The sequence below is a fragment of the Bidens hawaiensis genome, unplaced genomic scaffold (genome assembly GCF_021521415.1).
Source record: "Bidens hawaiensis isolate Kalapana, Puna unplaced genomic scaffold, B.hawaiensis_p1.1 tig00041188_1, whole genome shotgun sequence".
NCBI classification, from domain to species: Eukaryota; Viridiplantae; Streptophyta; class Magnoliopsida; order Asterales; family Asteraceae; genus Bidens; species Bidens hawaiensis.
Genome location: NW_027505704.1, coordinates 129,174 through 150,887, shown reverse-complemented (window position 1 = coordinate 150,887; position 21,714 = coordinate 129,174). Strand labels below are relative to the sequence as shown.

The window sequence follows — 21,714 nt, the reverse complement described above, 5'->3', positions numbered from 1 at the left end:
ACAAAAACCCCCTCGGCCCAAAAACAAATGTATTAGCCCATATAATAAAATAAGCCAAACATAATAGATTTAGGGTCGTAGAACCGGGTTTTAATACCATACCCCTACACTATACAACACTAATTTGTAGAAATTAAACAGAAAATATCATGTTAAAATCACAAAATATATGGTCAAGTTCTTCATTATATAAAAAGAGAATTTATTAAAATATATCACTGTAAACTTAGATATAAGAAAAAGTAAAAGAAAAAGGTTTAAAAAGAAAACTTGTTCGATAAACTTTAACTTTTACCAAAGGATGGAGAATCTTAGCCTAGACCATCCAAATATCCAATCTAGCAACATAGAAATATACAACTCTACAAAAGTTATTTCTTTTCTTATTTTTTAAAAATAAATATTGTTTATATACTAATAAAAATATAACAAGAGTTTGCAATTAGGAATCTAATGAAATGATATTCAACTAGTAAAAAATCTCATGCATTCAAGATGCAACGGTTTAAACAGTTTTTTTGGGTTAATTCGTGAACTAAACCGTCATAAAAGTTATTGACAACTTTAATCCAATACCAAACCAAATTATTACTGATAGTTTGGTTTCACGGTTTGGGATTATTAAACTCTAATAAAGTAATGCCCAAAATGTGATTAAATTAAAAAAAAAAAATAGTTTCTATGAGTTAAAAGTTAAAACTTCAATAATCAACTCCATCGTAACTAAAGGGCTAAGTAAAATATACAAAGTAAGTTACATAGCATAAAATCCTAAGGTCAACATTGGTTGTTTCCAAAAGGCTTCGAGTATATATTGTAAACCAAACTGTTTGGTATGGTTTAAAACGTCCAAAACTGACTATAAAAACTACAAAAAACAAACATATGACCGGCTTGGACGGTTTCACGATTTATACAAAACCACGAGCACCGCTCTTGTCAATCAGTTTGACCCAAAAAAAATTACATGTAACCCAAATCGTGCACGTTTGACCATGCCTAGAAAGTCAAACCCCAATCAGTTATATGCAAATGTTATAATTGAAGGGGTTTATTTCTGAAAATATGAAGTTGCAACAGAGTCCAAACTCTTTCAACAACGCCGTTTGACAGACCATGAAATGCCTGTTTTGCAGCCAAACGTCGTTCTTCCAGAATTTCAGGATTACTAATAAGTTTATCTAGATTTTCTTCTAGTTCCAGACCACCACTTACCTGTAATGAATCACCCATTTTCTTGTATTACAAAAATTATATATAGAGACCGAGTTCTACTCTCAAATAAGGTTACAAGCTTCACTCGTTTATTATTTAACTAACATTATATCACATAATAATGTAAATAGTTAAAAAAAATAAATCTAACTAAACATATATAACTATATGTTCATATAATATTATATTATACAAATATTCTTAAATTTATACAATAAAAAAACTGATTTAATCAAGCAAAAATAATGTAGCTAAGCTCATTTATCAAACGAGTTCCAATTCTGGCTTAAGCTCAGATCGGTTTGGGCTTTTAACGAACCAATATTGAGTAGCTGACAAACAGCTCAACTCGTTTATACCCCCTCATTACAACTAACACGCCAGATATTTGAGTCTAATAACTGCATATAAATATAAACTTCGGTTTGATACTTTAATCTTGTTTTTAGGGAGCTTAAACGTAAATAATTAAGAATTAATAAAAAAAGTCGAGCTCGAGCTTTTAGTAAAAGAACTCGAAATGAGTTCTCTTAATCTCTTAAGTTAAATGAGTAGAGGTCGAGCATAGGCAAGCTCAGTCTTGAATCATTTACATCCCTAATATTCTTAATTAGAAACAAATAAGAAGCTTAAGTAAACTAACGATCCTAACCTGCATCATCGATAAAGGATTTAACAGTTGCATTGCCGTAACCATATTTGAGAAGTGACCAACATGTTGACCTAACATCAGCCAGATAAAAGAACCCATATAAGTTCCAAAACAGTAATGAAACAATAAATAGGAAAGAAATAGAAATTAAATGGCACATGCTTACCAGTCAAAACAGCACAGCCAGCGGCAGCCGCCTCGCATATATTATGGCCAGTAAAATCAGGCAAAAAGGAACCTCCGATAACAGCTATAGGTGTCAATCTATAAAATTGCCTCAGTTCACCTACATAATCATTCAAATACATATATTATTTTGAAATCAAACACAAAAATAATTAAAATAAAAGGTGAAATAATGAATTTGCTACCTAATGTGTCCACTATGTAAATGCTTGTTTCAGATGTGAGTGAGTCACCATTGGATCTCAATTCCACATTCACCCCTTTTTTCTGCAAGTCCTGCACTCATCATCAACAAACTATATTGATATCTTGAAATTATTGAGCATATCTCGTTATTTGTAATTGTTCCTAGGCTTGTAAATGAACCAAACATTCAATGAACAGTTCATGAACCATTAGGTGTGAAGTTCGTTTATGTTAAACAAACGAACATGAACAAAAACTTTTTTTCATTTAGTTAAACAAAAAAACATGAACACTTGTCTCGTTCGTTCATTTAAGTTCGTTAGTTTATGTTTGTTTAAGTTTGTTCGTATACGTTCGTTAATATATTCATTTAAACCTTTTTGGCCCATTACAACTTAGTTTAGTTTTAGTCACTTTTTAGGCCCAACACATTGTTCTTCACAATGTATTTGAATGGTTTTAGCTAAAAGTTATAATCGTTCATCTATGTTAAGTTATGTTCGTTCATTTACGTTCGTGAACCATTCGTTTATATTGTTAATAAACGAACACAAACATGCTCATTTTTTTAGCAAACAAACACAAACAAGAATACCCCATTCGTTTAATTGTTTGCGTTCGATTGTTTGTTAGTTAAAGCTAAACAAATAAATACAAACATGTTCCGTTCGTGTTCGTTCAGTTCGTTTACAAGCCTATATGTTCCTGAAACTGTATATACTTTAGAGGTGATAATTTTGTCCCAAAGTTCAGCTAGAATCAGAATGGGTCAAATAGGTCCAGGTCAAATGAGTTGAAAGTTTGACCAAGTCCATCTTTAATGCATAAAACATCTAAAATCATTTTCATACAAAGATTTGGGTTAGCAATGTTACACAGCAAGATTGTTTTTGTAATCATAATTAGCGCAATGACTATTTAAACTAATTTAAAAGAGAATTAAAAGTTTTTCTGTCAGCCTGACCCGTTTTAGCCCATACTAAAAATGGTATGCTTCAACTTTCAACCCGAACTTATTTTGACCCGTAATCCAACCAACCTAACTCAACCATATTGCCACCTCTAATATATTTCTGTTCTTAAGTTTTACAGTTTAATAATTTATGTGCTATATACTTCTAATCTTATTAGTAAAATGCTAAACAAGGAATATTAAGTTATAATATAGTATGGAAAATTTTGCAACGGATTCATACTAAAGCAATCTCCTGTCCAAAATATGGCTGACGAGGAACAATGATTGTAAGGATATTGGGGTGCTTCTTCATCAAGGCTCTGTGAACACCAAGCATTACTGTATAAAACCAATATAAAATTATTTTGTAAAACTTTTGGACTAGAAGTGTTTCAGGTCAACACAACTTAATTTTGTTTTGACTTGTATCAAAATTACCCATTTTAAGGCTAATGTACATCACCTTCTTCTTCACCCCTATGTATTGATGAAGCCATCCAAAGACATCTACCAGCAATATTTTCTTTTAAATCTTCCATATTTTTCATGTTGACCAACTCTTCGGTACCTTAGCAAGTCAACATAATATCAAGATCAGTCATTATCATTAGAGATGGCAAGATGAATAGGTCAAGTACTGAATCAATAAAGTCTAAGGAGTAAGGATATACCAAGTTTTAAGTCACCACAGAAGTTAATAATAAATGGTGGAGCTTGCAGTAGCTGAAAATGAATTGCCTGAATATTGCTCTGCAACAGGACAAAAACACAAAGGGTTTAGAACTAAAGTACATATAAACTTAATAACATATTGAAGAGGTCGTACCAATGGAAGTATTAATGAGAATTTGGACAGCATCAATGAAGCAAGTGGCCGAACAACTGGTCTCGACCAATTATTAAATGATTTTATTGACATTCGAGCATTTATTAATGCTAGCATAACCTGCATATTAAAATAAAAACAAAATAAAACACATAAGAATTTTGATGGGGCCCACAAAACAAGAAGTTAAGAACAAGAACATAGAGTATAAATACTTACGCCTTTTGCTGAGGCACTAAGAACAAGATTTGGCCATAGTTCATTCTCTACTAGCACAAGAGCATACGGTTTCCAATATTCAAGAAATGCATTCACAGCAGCAGGCGTATCAACTGGAGCAAACTGGCATGTTTTTATTCCTCTGTGAAGTGTACATATACAAATACAAACTAAAAAACCTAACTGATGGGCCCCACAAAACAAGATAACCAACCTCTAACTAAATTTTTAAGTAGTTCGTAAAGAACTCCTTAGGATGAAACAGGAAAAAAAGGTATATGCGCGAGCAGTGAGCACAATGGTGCTTCTGCTAGATAATAATGATTAAAGCTGATATCATACAGAAAGGTTGCTAACGAAATTGTATTATAAGATAGATTAGAATATACCTGATATATGACATCACAGGGAATCAAGGGCTTGAGTACTTCACTGTATTAGTGATAAAAGCATATTATTCATTTATGTACCAGGTAGGAAACAAGTAAATCAAATGGCGGTAACTTGTTCATGTTCGTTCATTTAAAAGTATTAAAAACCTTTAATGAACAAACACTAACCAACATATATGGATCTAAATGAACACATTATCAAATGTTCACGTTCACGAACACAGCTGAACAAACATGGTCTGTGTTCGTGTTCTTTCATTTAGTTGATTAAACAAAATTCCTTGTTCATGTTCGTTCATTTATTAAACGAACGAACATAAACAAACTTCTGAACGAACAGTTTGCTGAACATTCGATTTCTTTACAGCCCTATGATAATACAGTATACCGTAAGAGTGTGTAAAACCTCCGTGATTGAATACCAAATAATCTATCATCTACTTCATATTCTTCAAATTTTCAAATAATTAAACTAATACAACAAGTGCAAAGTAAAACATAATCGATTCTTACAATGCAGATGCTGTGGTTGTAGTCATCAGTACAGTCACATCAGGTGTCCGTTCAACACACCGCTTAATCACCGGAACCACACACATTCCTTCACCTGTTAACCATTTTGACCGTCGTAAGTAACTCATGAACATCATTACACTTAGGGCTACAAGCAAACACAACCGAACTGAACAAGGCCTTGTTCTTCCAATCTTCCGTTAAGCTTTTATCAAAAAGGCAAACGGTTCACGACACAAACAAACACATATGAACACAAACAATACTTTATATAATCTGGCTAACTGAAAATGGTCAATGTCAATAGTTAGGTCTGGCTACCAAGTTTGTGTTGGTGTTTTTTCTAATATTCATATTTATACGTTAATTTTACATATGAATTAAGCACATAATACTCTTTTTGTATTATAGTGTTAATAATCTATTTGATAAGATCAGAAAATTCATTAACAAGTATTAAATATCTTTAACGAACAAATAAACATTAACGAACGCTCACAAACACAAATGAACGAACGCTTGTTCGTTTACAGCCCTAATTACACCATAACGAACTTCGATAATTCAAATTCCTATTGAATTAGACCTAAAAGGTATTAAAAATTAAAAAAACCTTTAATGAACAAACATTAACAAATGCAAACGAACACGTTATCAGCGTTCACAATCACAATTGAACGAGCATTGCCTCTGCTCGAGGTCGTTCATATAGTTAATCAAACGTAACTCCTTGTTCATGTCCGTTCATTTATTAAACGATCAAACATAAACAAACAATTCAAAAACATTTAGGCGAACACATTGGGTTCGTTTACATCTCTAAAAATGATCAAATATAATAATATGAAGCAAGCAAGTAATAATAAGAAGTGGTAGAACCTAATGAAACAGCGTGGAACCAGATGAGTGAGCCAGGAGGACGACGGAGAGACGGTTGACCGAGGCGCTCCGGCCACCGGAGAGGATGTTCGAGGCCGCGGAACTTGCGCCACCGGAGATGAAGGTTAACTAGCGGTGTTAGGGCATACGTCACTGCTCTGTAGATCCTGTAAACCGTTTCGCCGCCTTTACTTGCCACCATTTTCGAATTCTGTTAGTTAACTACCGGAGTCTGGTAGGTGCTCGTTATTTTAAGCTTGAGTTTTTTTTTTTTTTTTAATCGGTAGGGATCCACGTGTAAATCTATTTACAATTTCGGGGTCATGTCTGATGTCGACTTCTCAACCACCGTCATACTGTAACTTTTTGATGTGCGAGATTCTTATGGTTCGAACCTGGGATTAAACGTCTTCCCATTATACTAAATTCTTAGGATCCTTGAGTTTGGTTAGTGCCATATTTCTAAACTTTAGTTTAGCTAGTTTATTATGATTTATTTATTTATTTATTTACAATGGTTTTAATTAGTTTTACGTATTTCAAGAAATTCTTTAAACGAGTCTATGTTTGGCTTGAGCTTGTCTAATACTTAATTGAACAAAATCTTAGCTTTACCTTTGCTGTGCGGAATGCAACTAATATATAGAAGTCTATATGGTGAACTTAACAATACACGAGGCTCGATAACTAAACGAGTTTCATTTGAGGCTCGAGCTTGAAAAAAACTCGAATTGATTCGAGTTTTTTTTATCGATCTGGCCTAGAGTAGCTCGCGAGGGGCTCGGTTCGTTTTCACCCCTGAGGAGAGTAGGAAAAACTTTTGAAAACCATACAAGTAGTTTTTCCACAAAGTCAAACTGGTTAGGGTTAAAACTTTTCAAGTAAATAAGATATTGTCCTGTTGCAGTATCGGCCCACCGGTTCAACATGTAATCATCATAACCGGCAACCAATTTGAAGACTGCTCAAAAGGCTCAACCCGACAATTGGTACATGACCACATATAATTTTGTGTCTTTTAGGTAGCGTTTGTTATGCAGTAATGACAGGCGGAATGGAATGATTCATTACGTGGGAATTAAATAAGAGGTGTTTGGTTGCACAATGGAATGGAATTATCCATTACACATGGAATCCCATTCCATCAAAACCATTCCTTCATACCCCCCTTCTTTTTTTTCATTCCATTCCTCCTTTAACCTACTTTCTCAACAACACCATCATCTAACAACAACCACCGCCGCCACCACCACCACCACCATCATCTGACCACCACCGCCACCGTCACCACCACCACCACCTCCGCCGCCACCACCGTCGCCGCCACCACCACGTAACCGCCACTGTCGCCATCACCACCTACACCACCACCACCTTACCACCCAAGCTACCACCCGCCACCATCGTCGTCATAACCACAACAACCATTGTCACCGTCGCCACCCAACCATAACCACCACCACCACTATCACTGCCTGGCCACCACCACCGTCATCACCACCCTACCACCGCCATCACTACTAATGCTACCATCGCTTGACCACCACCACCACAACCACCACCCCCGCCGCCTGACCGCCACCACCACTACCATAGTCACCACCATCATCTGACCACCACCGCCACTGTCACCACCACCACCTCCCCCGCCACCACCACCTGACCGCCACCGTCGCCATCACCACCTACACCACCACCACCACCTTACCACCCAAGCTACCACCGCCACCATCGTCGCCATAACCACAACAAACATTGTTACCGTCGCCACCCTACCATAACCGCCACCACCACTATCACTGCCTGGCACCACCGTCATCGCCACCCTACCACCGCCATCACTACTAATGCTACCATCGTTTGACCCCCCCCCCCCCCCGCCTGACCTCCACCACCACCACCGTCGCCACCACCACCACCACCACCACCATTTTCATCTCCTGATCTACCACCACCATCATCATTTCAGGTTTTTTTTTTTTTAAATTTATATATTTTGAGATAAGAATATTTTAATTATTTCTATTTCATTCATAAAATTTTTTCAGATACCAAACAACATAACGTAATTATTCATTTAATTTCCATATATTAACCAAGCAAGACAAAGGAATGGAATGATCAATTTCATTCCTTTGTCAATTCCTTTCCTTCTCCCATTTCATTCCACCTTCATTCCAATCCTTTCAACCAAACATACCCTTGATTCATAGTAATTAATTATATCATATAAACCATTCTTCTAATAGTTCGTGTAATACATTACCACTCGAAAAATTTGTATACAACAATCATAAAACTTAACTTTATTTAAACATGTTCATAATTTAGTTTCCTTAAAAACCGAATATCACACGTTTTAATCAACTCCTTAACTACCCATCGTTATGAATACCCTTAAGGCTATGTGTAGTGAAGTGGCTACAATTGGGGGCGAATTGTGACACGTGGCGCCCAGTCAGCAAAGGAAACGAATTTGTTTTTGGGGTGTAATGGTGTAGGGGCTACAAGTTGGGCCCACAATATCTTTTTTTATTATTTTCTTTTTATAATTAAACTAATCAAATAAAAACTAATTTATTTAAATAATAAAATAAAAATGCATAAAAATAAAAAAGGAATACAAAAAAAAAAACATAACTAAAAAAATAAATAACTAAAAATATAAAAAAACATATAGCTCGGTTGGCGTAAATGTTTAGGTTCGAGTCGGGAAATTGAAACGGATAGCTCGGTTGGTTTAGGTTCATCGGGTTCCATTGTAAGTTCACGCTCGGTTGGTTTTGCGAACCATGGTGTTGACCAAAAGGAGGGAATGGGTGGTTCGGGTTGTTTCTAGGATTCATTTTGCATATACATATATATACACACACACAACATATATACATATACATATACATATACATATACATATATATATATCACACACAACATATATACATATACCTTTACATATATATACACACACAACATATTATAATATTATATGTATATATATGTATATAACACACACACTACTAATATAATAATAATATAATCATTCTCCTCCCGGCGACAAATACCCAACGCCCATGCCCATTTCGCCCCAATTTCGCCCAGGGGGCGGTGTTCCACTCCAATTTCGTCAACCCACTACACATAACCTAATAAATGAAACCAAAACACCATTTTAATAAAAGAAAACTCAAGGGCCAAAAGTGATGACAACGTATGAGATCTCATCTCCTTAAAATCCACTTGCTCATGCATGCTATATATATCATATTACATCCAAACTCATCCTTCATCCAAAACCATGGCATCCAAAGATTCCATAATCACTAAAGAAGTTGAAAAACGTGCAGAAAACAAGATCGTCGCTGTTGCTACTGATGACAACACCGCCACTAAAGAAGATGTTCAAAAAGATGCAAAAAACAAGATCATGGTTGTTTCTTCTGATGACAACACTGCCACTAATGAAGAAGTTGTGAAAGATGAAGAAAACAAGATCGTGGTTGTTGCTTCTGGCGACAACGTCACCAGTAAAGTATACGTTGAAACAGAAGCAACAACCACCAAAGCCGTTGCTTCCACTTGGAAACACGTAAACTCTAAGTCCCGTCTAGTATGTGCATCTTTGACATCTTTTTCTATTTTTCAGAATGCTTCTTTTGCATTTTACAATACATAACTTTCTCTTTCTTTTGCTTTTCGGACCAACTTTTCCTTTTTTTTTTCTCTTTTTTTTTTCTTTTTTTTCATTTTTTTATATCACCCTAAAGTATATAACTATTTTAAGCTCATAAAAAGATGGACATGCGGTGGTATGCTGGTTTGAGTGCATCTAAGTCTTACCATCTCAAAGTTTTTAGATTATGGTGATACTCCTTAAACATCGAAATACGGTTTCACCGTTTTTCAAATTATTAGATATATAAAATTTGCTAAAGAGGACTATCAAAGCTAGTTGGGCCTACCGACACATCCCAAGCTTAGTGCGTTATCTTTTATTTAATCTCATATATAATAGTAGTTTTAAGAACCAATCTCAAATTTTTCTATCATTTTCCATTATTTGCAAAAAATTTCGTTAAAATTTCGGGACATTTTTTTTTTGAATAATTTTTTAAACTTTTTTTATTATTATATTTTTAAAATTTTTGAATTTTTTTTTATATAAAAACATCAGTTTCCCATCCCCACACTTAAATGTCACATTGTCCTCAATGAGACAGGAAAAAGACAAATTAAAGCACATTCAAATATAATTAAAGTGGAACTGACTCCCCTGGTAAATATGACGATATTGCCTCGCGAGTCGTGCCCCATGCCCTCCAATTTGAACGAAAGCCTCAAACTCCAGTACTCTCTACCAAGCTGTCACTTACGAACGAAAGCGACAATCAATCAACACATGGCCTCCTCTTACTTCCATCAAACCATGTATCATCAATCATCTAATAGCATCTTTGAAGCAACCTGAAAGCAAACCAAGAAACAACCAGCAAAAGAAAGCAAGAAACCCAAAAAATAAAAGTAAAAAAAAACATTCTACCGGGTTGCCTCCCGGGAAGCGCTAAGTTTACAGAAGAGTCTTCAGCCAGACTCGCTCCCGAAATCTCAATTAGGAGGCTTTTCTTTTATCAAACCCCGGTCTAACCCGTTTAATTCCATCCGTCCAACATATTTAAACAAATAGAATATAGTGACACTAAAAAGCATTTTAAAACATTCAAACGGATCGGACCACCAATACTTAAACTTACCTAGACCAAACCTAATACGTGACATATAATGAGGAAAATGGTTATTCTTGCATTTCAGTGTTCTCCTATAATTCTTAATGTACCATTTTTGAACCCTCAAAATTCGTTAATCCAAGCACTTTCGCTCCCTCTTCTATGGCTTTGTCGATTTCGTTGGCGATCCACTATCTAGTTCCTCCACAGACATTTGGCGACTCAACCACCACTATATTCTGATCCTCCTCTTTTGCCACTTCCTCTTCGTTTTCGTTTGGTGCACACTTGATCTCTATTGTTGGCTTCCCCATGATTAGTGTTTCTAAATAGATAAGATCGCCAACAGGGTCAAATTCTTCATGTTCTTCAAAAGCTGGTAAACCCATTAACTCATCACCAAACTCATCCTCCCATGATGGTGCATGCTCCTCCTCTTCGTCATCTCCCATCTGGTCAAGTGGCTCCACAACGACATCTTCACTCGAATTCGTGTAATCAGGTAGCTCCAACTCCATCTCTTCTATCACGCCCTCATCATCATTATTCCAGAAGTCATCATCAGTTTCATAGACGGCTTCCTGCTCCTTGTAAGAAAAACTCTCATTTTGAATTCTAGCACTTATCTCATCTAACCTAGCTTCGAGTTCCTCTATCTTACGGAGTCTTTCTCTTTCGATCAACTTATCAAGTATGAGTTCCAATTCCTTAATCTTTTGGAATATTTCATGTTCCTCTTGTTCGGCTCTTTCTAACATCGTCTCTTTCCAATATCTTCGATATAAAATACTCCTAAACTGACCCGATCTATTAAACATCATAACTAGACTCGATAAAATAAAACGAGGAACTAAATTATCCTAAAGACGACTAGACGCGCTAAATCTAAGACACGAACTCACAAGACACACCACAAATCAAGACACAAAAGACCAATTAATCAATTAAGTTCAATTAAAGCTAGTTACGGTATTACCTAAGTATCCCCGGCAACGGCGCCAAAAACTTGTTGTGCAAAATGGTCTACTAAAAACCTAACTTAACCTAGACACTCTAGTTTTAAATTTATAAATGTAGACTATCCTAATGTTAGACCACTAGACATGCAGGTGTACCTATCAACTGTAGTAAAGCCTAATAAAGTCCGTATATCGAACCCACAGGACACTAGCGACACCTAAACTAGACTCTAACTTAACTAAACTTAATTAATTGATTTTTATGTTTTTTATTAAATATAAAATAAATAGTACTTACTCTAAAACTAGACACGGACAAATCGGTTTAAAACCCAAATAGGGGAAACAACCACCTAGGCAAGGAATCCTACTAATCAACTCGTAAACTCTTGAAATTGGATTTATGATCGGTATCCGGATTCTAAAAATATGACACTAAGGAATAACTAAAGTATGCTAGATCTCCTCCCGGTCTCACTAACAATACCTAAGAACCCTAAATATCATGTAAGCTCAACGGTTTAATGGTTTGGATCACCTCTCGGTCTCACCTTACCTAACTATGCTAAGCAGGGCCGTCTCTAAGAATTTAAATACCTCGGCTGAATCAAAATAAAAAGGTCCGTAGGCCCTAACGAGTAACCAGTGGCGAAAATAGAAATTTTTAGTTGGGGAATTATTTTTGCATTCGTAATTCAATAAGCTGTTTTACTAATTCATCTTGTGAAAACGCAACTTTGCATTTAATGAATTTAGTGAAGTCTTGGTGTTTGGTTTAAGCTCAGTGTATCTTTAAAAAACGCTTTTATAATAATAATAATAAAACTCTTTTTAGAAACTAAAAAATAATCTTAAATTAAAATAAAATTATTATTTTGTTTTCTGAAGGGCAGATAAGGTTATTAAATTTGATAATTAACTAACAAAAATCTAAAATGTTAAATAAAAAGAACTTCATATATCATTAGTTTATTCCATGAAGTATTTAATCAGTAAAGAAACAAAAAGAAACCTATACCTCATCTTTGAAGTGTAGTTGTGTGAAAAGAGTGCAGCAAAAACAATAGGTTAACTTATTTGGGCTTGCAAACAAATTAAGACGGCTAGCAGTTATTGGGTTTTGTTTAAAAAAGGCCCATAATAAGATACTAATTAAAAACTTTAAATATACTAAGTCAACATATTCAGCTTGTCTTCTTTCATGTTACATCCACGTTTTACAGTCACTTATCTGAGCCGCAACCGCCACCGGTCGCCGGCTGGAAAATTTTTTAACCCTACATTTCTTTGAAGCTCTATGAGAGATAACTATGAGGGTCAAAAAGTAAAACATTTACATTTGAGAACTCCGGCACACGATTGATTAGGCCCTCAAAAATTACGTGCCTCGAACGGTCGTCCGGCTCGCCCTACCATAGGGCCGGCCCTGATGCTAAGGTACCCAAAGACTAAATTACCTCCCAGTCTCTCTAATCACAAAACACCCTAAGGCGTAAATAGGTATTTTAATTTAGTTCGGTTATAATTCAGATCTGTAAGAATCTAAAGGAATCTAGGGTAATTCACTCCCGTGCAATCACTACCCAAACCCACAAAAGAGAAAAACAGGAGATACTTAATTAACTCCTGGTCTCTCAAGTGACAGAATATAAGGTATCTCTAAACTCTCAATTACCGCTCCTATGGAATACGTTAACAATAAACCATAAACTAGTTACAAACACACATTAAGTAACCTAATACGCATCCATACATGAAAGACATTCACGAAAACGCATATGGAAAAATAAATTGATCATAAGTTAATACCAAATACGCATATGCATCACAACCAAATACAATAAAAACTATACCAAAGCATCAACCAATTAATAATAATCCAAAACCGAAAATAATACGAGTCTAAAAAGTATTCATCCAAACCCAGGCAGTTAACAATTTAGCCAATCATAATTACGAATGAAACAAAGATAAAACATATATTGCGGTTCATCGTAAAAGAAATAAATATAGTTGAGCTACTAGCCTGGTTAAATTAATTGACCTAGTTGCTTGCTTAATTAATTCACTTTTGGCCGTGGAATATTTGACGTGCTAGGATGCTTGACGTGCTAGCTTGCTATTTTGGTTTGTCGTGACCTTGTTGACCTCCCAATTACCTTATTTTCTTTTTTCCTTCGATTTCCTCCGAACAGTAACCTAGAAAAGGAGGTGTCCCCCAATCAACCTTCTTCCAAAAACCTCCGTGCATGACCTCCTCTTTTATTTTTGTTTTATGTGGGCCATGATCCAATTAGGGATTGTGGTCTGTATATTCTGAATCAAAATATAAAAACAAGTTAATTGTTTGCATTTATTTTTATACCTATAAATGTATTTATGTTATTACGAGAATATGAAATTCGTCATACTCTTGATTCAATTATTTGTACACGAAAAACTTGATATTTCTTGTTACTTTCTTTTTCATGGATTTTGAAAATAATAACAATAATAATGGTCCATTCAACCGTTAGTCTCAAGTTTAATAAAAATACTTTATTTTACCTCGTAGTCTCATGAAACTTTATAAAATCCAAATATGAGCCATCCAAGACTAATATTTTATAAAAACCAACTCAAAACAACTCAAAAGTTTAGGGCATATTAATATAATTTATGTATATTTTAGACCATATCATTATTATAAGTTCTTAAATAGTTACATTTTTAAACCTTGAACTTTAATTGTTTACATTTCTCAACATTTATTTTATTTAAAGACTTTCAAGACAACCTTTCTAAATCCGAAACTTCTTTCCTTTTAGGCATTGTTCATTAAACACGTCGTTCCGGCAAATCTTCAAATTATAATCTTTCAAGTTTATTACTTAAACATAAGTATTTTCATACCCCGCTTTCCATCTTTTGTTTTGGGGGTGACATTTCATACTTATTCAACTAAATGTTTTATACTTGAATCTTAAACCACAAACGTTATTGTATACTTTACTTGAATAATTGCTCGATTTGGTGTTCTATGATTACATGCATATGTGTTTATCGCTTTTGGTTGGTGGAACTATAAAACCCTAGACTATTTGGCATCCCCTTATAGCAAGGTGTTGTTACCGTAATGCAATTAACGATAACTATAAAATCCTAGACTATTTGGAATCCCCTTATAGTTAGGTGTCGCTAACATAATTCTATTAGCGATTTTATCCAAATTATTGTTTTTATCTATTGTTTCGTATACAAGAATTGTGGCTCTTTCTTACTATATATTTATATGCTCAAACTTATGAATTGATCACCAACCTTTGTGTTGATAAATTTTATTTTATGAAACGTTACAGGTTTGCATTTAGGTTAATTATGGAGTTGTAGAAAACGCCATCAAGACCTTAGGATATTAGCAAAAATGAACAATATTTATTTGCTATATTTTGTTATGTTTATCTTATGAACAAGTTTGATATGTGACATTTTCGATGTTGTGAAATGAAATGAGTTTGCTGAATATTGTCGTTTTAATTAGTGTCATGTGCTTATGGGCAATCGTGACACCTTGGCATGTTCTGCCGCCTTTGGTCGAGGTGTGACACACTAGGGATGGTGTATAGGCTTTATCCACCCATATAATACTATCCTTTATGGTGGGGGGCATAAAAGCCCCTCCATTATGTGACGTCAGCGACACGTAGACACCGAGGGGCATCGATGCCACGCTATGGTTAAAAGCCCATTGAAGCCCCTATAATATATATATATATATATATATATATAGGGTAGGGTTAATGTAAAAAACGATATTTTCGTGAGAAGAATAAGAATAGATCTAGGCCCTTGAATCTATGATCTAGTGGTTGAGATTGGTAGTTTTTAAATAATTGTATTGTTTCATATTTGCATTGTATAGTGTTATATTTAGGTGGTTTGTTTTATTTTAAAGCTCTTCTCACACTTCTCACAAAACACTTGTTTTTTATTTAAACTCTTTTCTATATATATATGTGTGTGTGTGTGAGAGAGAGAGAGAGAGAGAGAGAGAGAGTAGGAGATGGAGGAGAATGGCGTCGGGCTTCTCGACCACCCTCACCAAGGCGCCCCTTGGTTGTGTTCCGTGCTCAACGCCCCGCCAACCACTCTTCCGCGCCCATAACGATGGGTCTAATGCCTCTGTAATGCCTCATTACAGATGGCTTTATAAGATACAAAGAATGAGATTAAAACCCAACTAACGTGTGCTTTAGATCCAACTCCAACCTCCATCATGGCTGACCGTGTTGTAGATACCCTTAATACTTTTGTACAAGAAATGATAAAATTAAATGAATCTAAGTTATCTTGAGTTTCACCTAACTCAAATCAAGGGTGTTTAGTATTCAAAGCACTCTCAAAATTCGATTTGAATTGAACACGTATTATGTTTTTAATTATTCGGAATCAAATTCAATAACTGATTTTCGAATATTGAATTTCGAAAATCGAATTCGATTTCAACTTATATATGTGGTTTATTTCACAAATAAATATACATTTGAGTCTCTCGCCCTCGATGCTGCTACGTTTTTAAAAAGAGTTCAGCGGGTCGTGCACAGTATCTCAACGACGCCGAAGAACGATAACTTTGTGTTCAGTAGGATCGGTTTTGTCATTCAAAAGGAGGTGGCGGCGCAGCTTGTTGCCCGCTTACCTGCCTCTCTGTTGTAACTGGATCTTTTTTTGAGTTAAATGAAACAGTTCAGATGATTACTTTTTATTAAGACAGAATTACAAATTTTGTCCTTTAAAAAAAGCCAAAAACCGGTTCGTGTCCTTTTCTAAGTTTCCTTGCAGGCGGTGTCCTTTAAACTTTTTTTTTCTACACGTTATGTCCTTTACGCTAACTGGGTTAGAAAAACTCAGTTAAATGCCCTCACGTGAGACGCATGTGAGGGCATTTTTGTCTTTTCACCACCTGCAACTTCTTCCTCTTTCTTCTTCATTTTTCTTCTTTCATCCTACCAACACACTCTTATAACATTCATCTTCTTCACTCACTCTCTCTCTCTCTCTATAACATTCATAAGATTCAGAACTACCACCATCACCAACCAGCCACCACATGCCACCACCGCCATCACCACCCATCACCTGCTGTTGCGACCACTAATTTCCACCGGCAGCAGAAGGTTGAAATTGAATAGAGATTTGGGAGGCCACTAAAGATCCAAACCCAAACCCTAAATCATTTCACTGTTTGCAAACCCAAATCCCTTATTGATTCTCAATTATCTGCATTGTAGTTGCAAGCCCTAATTTTTATATATCAATCTATGGAGCCGTTGGTGGATGTGCGTGTATTGAATCAGAGCCGTTCATGAATTAGGGGTTGGGTGGCGGATGGTGATTAAGGGTTTGGTGTGGGTTATTGGGAAGGATGACGTGGAGGGTTTGAACACAAAAATGCCCCAAATTTGAACACAAACCTGAATCGGAATCAGTTTCTGAAGACAACCCATTTGAGCCCCAAGTTTTAGGGCTCCAAATCGACGAAATAAGTTTACTTGCACCGCCGGCGACGATTTTGGCCGGAAAAAGAAGGCCGTTACGCCAATTGGAGGGTTCCGGTCGGTCGTACGGAGTGGTTCTGGCGGAAATTGGTTTCCGTTTTGATATTTTACCGCCGGATCTGGCGTCTACGGCGGCGGGAAGACCGGAATCCATGGTGGGAATTGGTGTTTGGGAGTATGTGGGAGTCGGAAGAGATGTGAATCGGCGTTTGGTGGTGGTTATTGTGGGAGTGGATGAATAAAGAAGAAAAATGAAGAAGAAAAATGAAGAAAAATAATAATAAAGAAGAAAAATGAAGAAGAAAGAGGAAGAAGTTGCAGGTGGTGAAAAGACAAAAATGCCCTCACATGCGTCTCACGTGAGGGCATTTAACTGAGTTTTTCTAACCCAGTTAGCGTAAAGGACATAACGTGTAGAAAAAAAAAGTTTAAAGGACACCGCCTGCAAGGAAAGGACACGAACCGTAATTTGGCTTTTTTTAAAGGACAAAATTTGTAATTGGGTCTTTTATTAATAAATAAATAAATATTATTAATGATCTATGTATTTTCAGCTTTTAAGTTTTTTAAAATTTAAATAAATCTATTCATTTATATTAACTTTTCAAAATCAATATATAACAAAGAAAGAAACTCAAGAGTCGAATCGTACGGTCGGTTAAAAGAAACTGCTTCATAAGATCCAACATCTCCTTTAAATCCCAAAACAAAATCATACTTAATCAAAAAAAACCATGGCATGCAAAGATTCCACAATAAGAAACGGAAAACATGTTCAAAAAGATTCAGATTCCAAGAATCTCAATGATTCTGACAACACTAAACAACAAGAAGATGGAAAGGTGACTGGAAATGATTTAAGTATGTCCATAGATAAACTTAACCTTGGTCCCAAAAAGAAACTACTTGTGCTTCCTATCGCCGGGTTCCTCGTTCACCGGGCTCATCGTAGCTGGCCTAACAACAGCCCTAAAAACCGTCCGCCTGATTTCTATTCAGGAAATTATAAGAGTGAGTGAACAATATTTTTGTTCACTTTTTGGTGTGGGGATATTTATATTTTTGTTTACTAACACGTTTATATGTTATGCGTCTCTATAGTTTACAAGAGGCCGTTTTGTGAAGAGTTTTTGAAGTTTTGTTTTGAGAGATTTGAAGTGGGAATATGGTCATCAGCTATGGAGTTAGTATCACAAATTATTTAAAATTAAAATGTTCTTTTATTTACTTAAATGAACAGATTTATGTGTTCTATGTTAAGAAAATATTTTTTGTATTTGTTAATTTTATAGATGAATGAACACTAAGGTATGAGTATAAATGAACATTCATGAAAAAGTATAAATATTTTATGTTGTTTTTTTCTGTTATTGATGTATATATATATATGAACATTTAGTTTAATAGAATGTAAATGGAATTTTTATCAAAAGGTTTATGATCTATGAACGGTTTGTTTACATATGTTATTAAACTTGTTATGTGTTTTTATTTTAGGCATAACATTGGTGGAGTTCTGACCAATGTTTTTGGTGCACTCAAAAGCAAGCTGTTGTTTACTTGGGTGAGTATAAAGTGATTATACGAACTAATCTAACCTAATTTAATGAGACAATAACTTTCATTGATCTCAATGTTAACACCTTTTTGCCGTCTAATTAATCTTACATTGAAGGGTTTTTTTTAGTGATTTTAGTGATTTTAGTGTAATTAAGGATTAACTTTTTGATCAATTAAAAGTTAATTGTAATACGATTCTAAATAAGTCGGGTGCGAGGTGCATACCTATTTGATCTTATTATAATTTATAATCCTATTGGTACTTAGGGGCGAAGCCCCTAAGTCATGGGGGTTCCAAGGGGGCAACGCCCCCTTGGCTGGGGTCCGGGGGCAGCGCCCCTGGTAGCGGGGTGCGAGGGGCGGCAGCCCCTGGCAGGGTCCAAGGGGCAGCGCCCCTGGCTGGGGTCGAGCTATGTTTCTTTATTAAAAACGTATTAGAAAATTAATTAATTAATTAATTTTCTTTACAAAAATTAATATCAAAAGGAGCGTATTTTCAGTTATTAATCAGGTAACTGTTATGATAACTGCAAAGCAGTTATCATCATCCCTGCCTTTTCAAACCCTAAAATAACGTAGTTTGATCATATGATTTTTTTTCTGGTTCAGTAAACTCTCTCATTCTCCATACTGATTCTTGCACTCAACCTGAGTTTTATCCGGTCAAAACATTTGGGAACCAACAAATAGTTTTGATTTGAAAGTGTTTCACGACTCTCAGATTTTCCTAAGATATATACGATTGCAGAAATCCCCAACATTTTTAACAACTTTTGTTAGGATCAAAACCAATGCATCAAGACAGACTTCATGTTTTTGGACAACCAAGACAAACCAGTGTTCTTAAAAGAACTCAAGTCAATATGGAAGAAATACAATGGAGAATACTCTGAGTCTAACACGTTGTTAATCTCCGATCCTGTGAAGTCCCTTCTAAATCCTGTATTACTATATATATACTTCATTTATATACTTACAAGATAAGTTATATATTTAATGTATTGACACCTTTGTTGATGATATATGTGTTTTGTTGTAGCCAAACACTTCAATTTCTCCTAGTAATTATGATCCTGAAAATAAGGAAGATGATGCTTTAGGTCCAAATGGCGAGATAAGGATGTTTTTGGATGGGCTCGCTGATGCTAAAGATGTTCAAAGTTATGTGAAAGCTCACCCGATAGGGGATCCGGCTATATCCTCTTCTCATGTTGATTGGGACTACTATTCCAAGATTGTTTGTTTTTTCGGCAAGAAAGAATCTAGTGCTGGCTAGAGCTTATATGACTCATTAGACCAAAAGGGTGTTTTTGCGATTTGTCTATCAATTTTATTGTCTGTTGTTTTTGGTTTATAAATTCAGACATGGAACGGTTAGGATTTGAATATTTTGCTTCTAAGTTTGATTGTAAAGTTCATTACACTCCCAAATATGTGTTCATATTGGATTTCACATTAAACCGAAACTGTTTAAAACCTGGTTCTGGAAATCTAAATTTGTGCCAATCTCATCCAATAAAAAATAATGGTTTGTTTTTTGGTCTGAACCAAAAACTAAAGCGAATTCAAATTCAGGCTCATTTGGGGTTTGAAATTTTTAAATTCGGTTTTGTTTGATTTTCGGCTTGACTAAAAAAACACCTTCAAACCAAACCAAACCAAGTTCTGTTTGGTTTTGAACTTCCTTAATTCAGTTCAGTTCAGTTTTTGATATTGACCAAAAAAACTTTCCAACTGAAATAAACAAACATCAAACTGAATTTAAATTTGGTTTTTAGTTCGATATTGAACTTCCTAAATCTGGATGGTTCAAATTTCTGTGTTAACCAAAAGAACCCTCAACTTAAAACCAGATAAACACAACTACTTACTCTAGCTAGCATAAGATGGTTACTACAATACACACTTTACGTTTGTTTAGAGTTTCGACACTGATAAGTAGGTCAATGATTCTCTTAATTGCATAACATTTTGTCCTAAAAATAACTAAGTTAAAGTAATGATGAGGTAAGGGGAGCATTTTTTTTCCTGATAAAAGTGATAAAATTCTCTTGTCACATTTTTTCATTGTACATTTTAACCTACAATTGACATGCCCTTGTCCGAGCCTGCCATTGATCAGCCCTTGCCCGAGCCTGCCATTGATCAGCCCGTGGCCGAGCCTGCCATTGATCAGCCCGTGGCCGAACCTGCAACTAACCTGCAGCCCATGGCCGAACCTGCAACTAATCAGCCCATGATCGAACCTGCAACTTACCAGCCCATGCTCGAACCTGCACTTAGAAGGAACACCAGGCTAAGGAAGCAACCAGCTTATTTGAATAATTATGTAACATATAATAAAAAGTAATCTGTCAAATGAGGACCACTAAAATACACATTATAAGGAAAGTATGAGAGAGTGAGTTTGTTATGAAATTGTTTTCTTCTTCTTGTTTCATTGTTTTGTAATTCTCTTCTCAACTTTTCCATTAACTGAATTTAAGTATTCTTCTCATCAAAATTATTGCATTCATTGACCATTGCTACCATGCTTAATTGCTGATTATACCCTATACAAGTCCTCAATGGTAACCGCAAAGCACTTCAGGAGATTTCTCAAATTTTCCGTCACATCATCATGATCACCTTTTTTTTTAGTAAAATACATGTGTAATGGATAATGCCCCTAATGCTCTCACACATATGAGTTTTATTGTAAGCACGCTCATGCCCTTATATAATGCCCCTAGGGATGGTGTTGAGGCTTTATCCACTCATATAATACCTCATTACACATGGCTTTATAAGATACAAAGAATGAGATTAAAAACCAATTAACGTATGCTTTTGATCCAACTCCAATCTCCATCATTACCGAGCACGTTATAGGGACCCTTAATAATTTTGTACTAGAAATGAAGAAATTAAATGA

General features: G+C 35.4%; 2 protein-coding genes across 2 annotated transcripts; one reads left to right on the top strand and one right to left on the bottom strand.

The window, feature by feature from the left end:
- Positions 1–728: 728 nt before the first annotated feature.
- On the bottom strand, positions 729–6,233 carry LOC143614834 (putative 3-deoxy-D-manno-octulosonic acid transferase, mitochondrial). The gene is made up of 12 exons (XM_077088153.1): positions 6,024–6,233; positions 5,145–5,238; positions 4,629–4,671; positions 4,240–4,362; positions 4,021–4,140; positions 3,866–3,944; positions 3,658–3,762; positions 3,436–3,533; positions 2,239–2,329; positions 2,034–2,153; positions 1,868–1,938; positions 729–1,215 (listed from the first exon to the last, which is right to left on the bottom strand). Exons 1-12 carry the CDS (start codon positions 6,223–6,225, stop codon positions 1,036–1,038), a joined length of 1,326 nt encoding a protein of 441 aa, XP_076944268.1. The 5' UTR covers positions 6,226–6,233; the 3' UTR covers positions 729–1,035.
- An 11,839-nt stretch (positions 6,234–18,072) lies between these two features.
- LOC143614837 (uncharacterized) lies at positions 18,073–20,228 on the top strand. Its single transcript, XM_077088157.1, has 5 exons — positions 18,073–18,251; positions 18,342–18,423; positions 18,738–18,804; positions 19,581–19,742; positions 19,840–20,228. The coding sequence occupies exons 1-5, from the start codon at positions 18,104–18,106 to the stop codon at positions 20,074–20,076; spliced, it is 696 nt and encodes a 231-aa protein (XP_076944272.1). The 5' UTR covers positions 18,073–18,103; the 3' UTR covers positions 20,077–20,228.
- Positions 20,229–21,714: the final 1,486 nt, after the last annotated feature.

Excerpts from the sequence above, each read along its gene's own strand:
- LOC143614837 (XM_077088157.1), top strand. The coding sequence starts at position 18,104 with ATGTCCATAGATAAACTTAACCTTGGTCCCAAAAAGAAACTACTTGTG. Across the intron at positions 18,424-18,737 it reads ATATGGTCATCAGCTATGGA|GCATAACATTGGTGGAGTTC; the intron begins GTTAGTATCACA and ends TTTTTATTTTAG. Across the intron at positions 19,743-19,839 it reads TGAAGTCCCTTCTAAATCCT|CCAAACACTTCAATTTCTCC; the intron begins GTATTACTATAT and ends GTTTTGTTGTAG.
- LOC143614834 (XM_077088153.1), bottom strand. The coding sequence starts at position 6,225 with ATGGTGGCAAGTAAAGGCGGCGAAACGGTTTACAGGATCTACAGAGCA. Across the intron at positions 2,330-3,435 it reads TTGGACAGGAGATTGCTTTA|GACTTGCAGAAAAAAGGGGT; the intron begins GTATGAATCCGT and ends TGATGAGTGCAG. Across the intron at positions 1,216-1,867 it reads ATCCTTTATCGATGATGCAG|GTAAGTGGTGGTCTGGAACT; the intron begins GTTAGGATCGTT and ends GATTCATTACAG.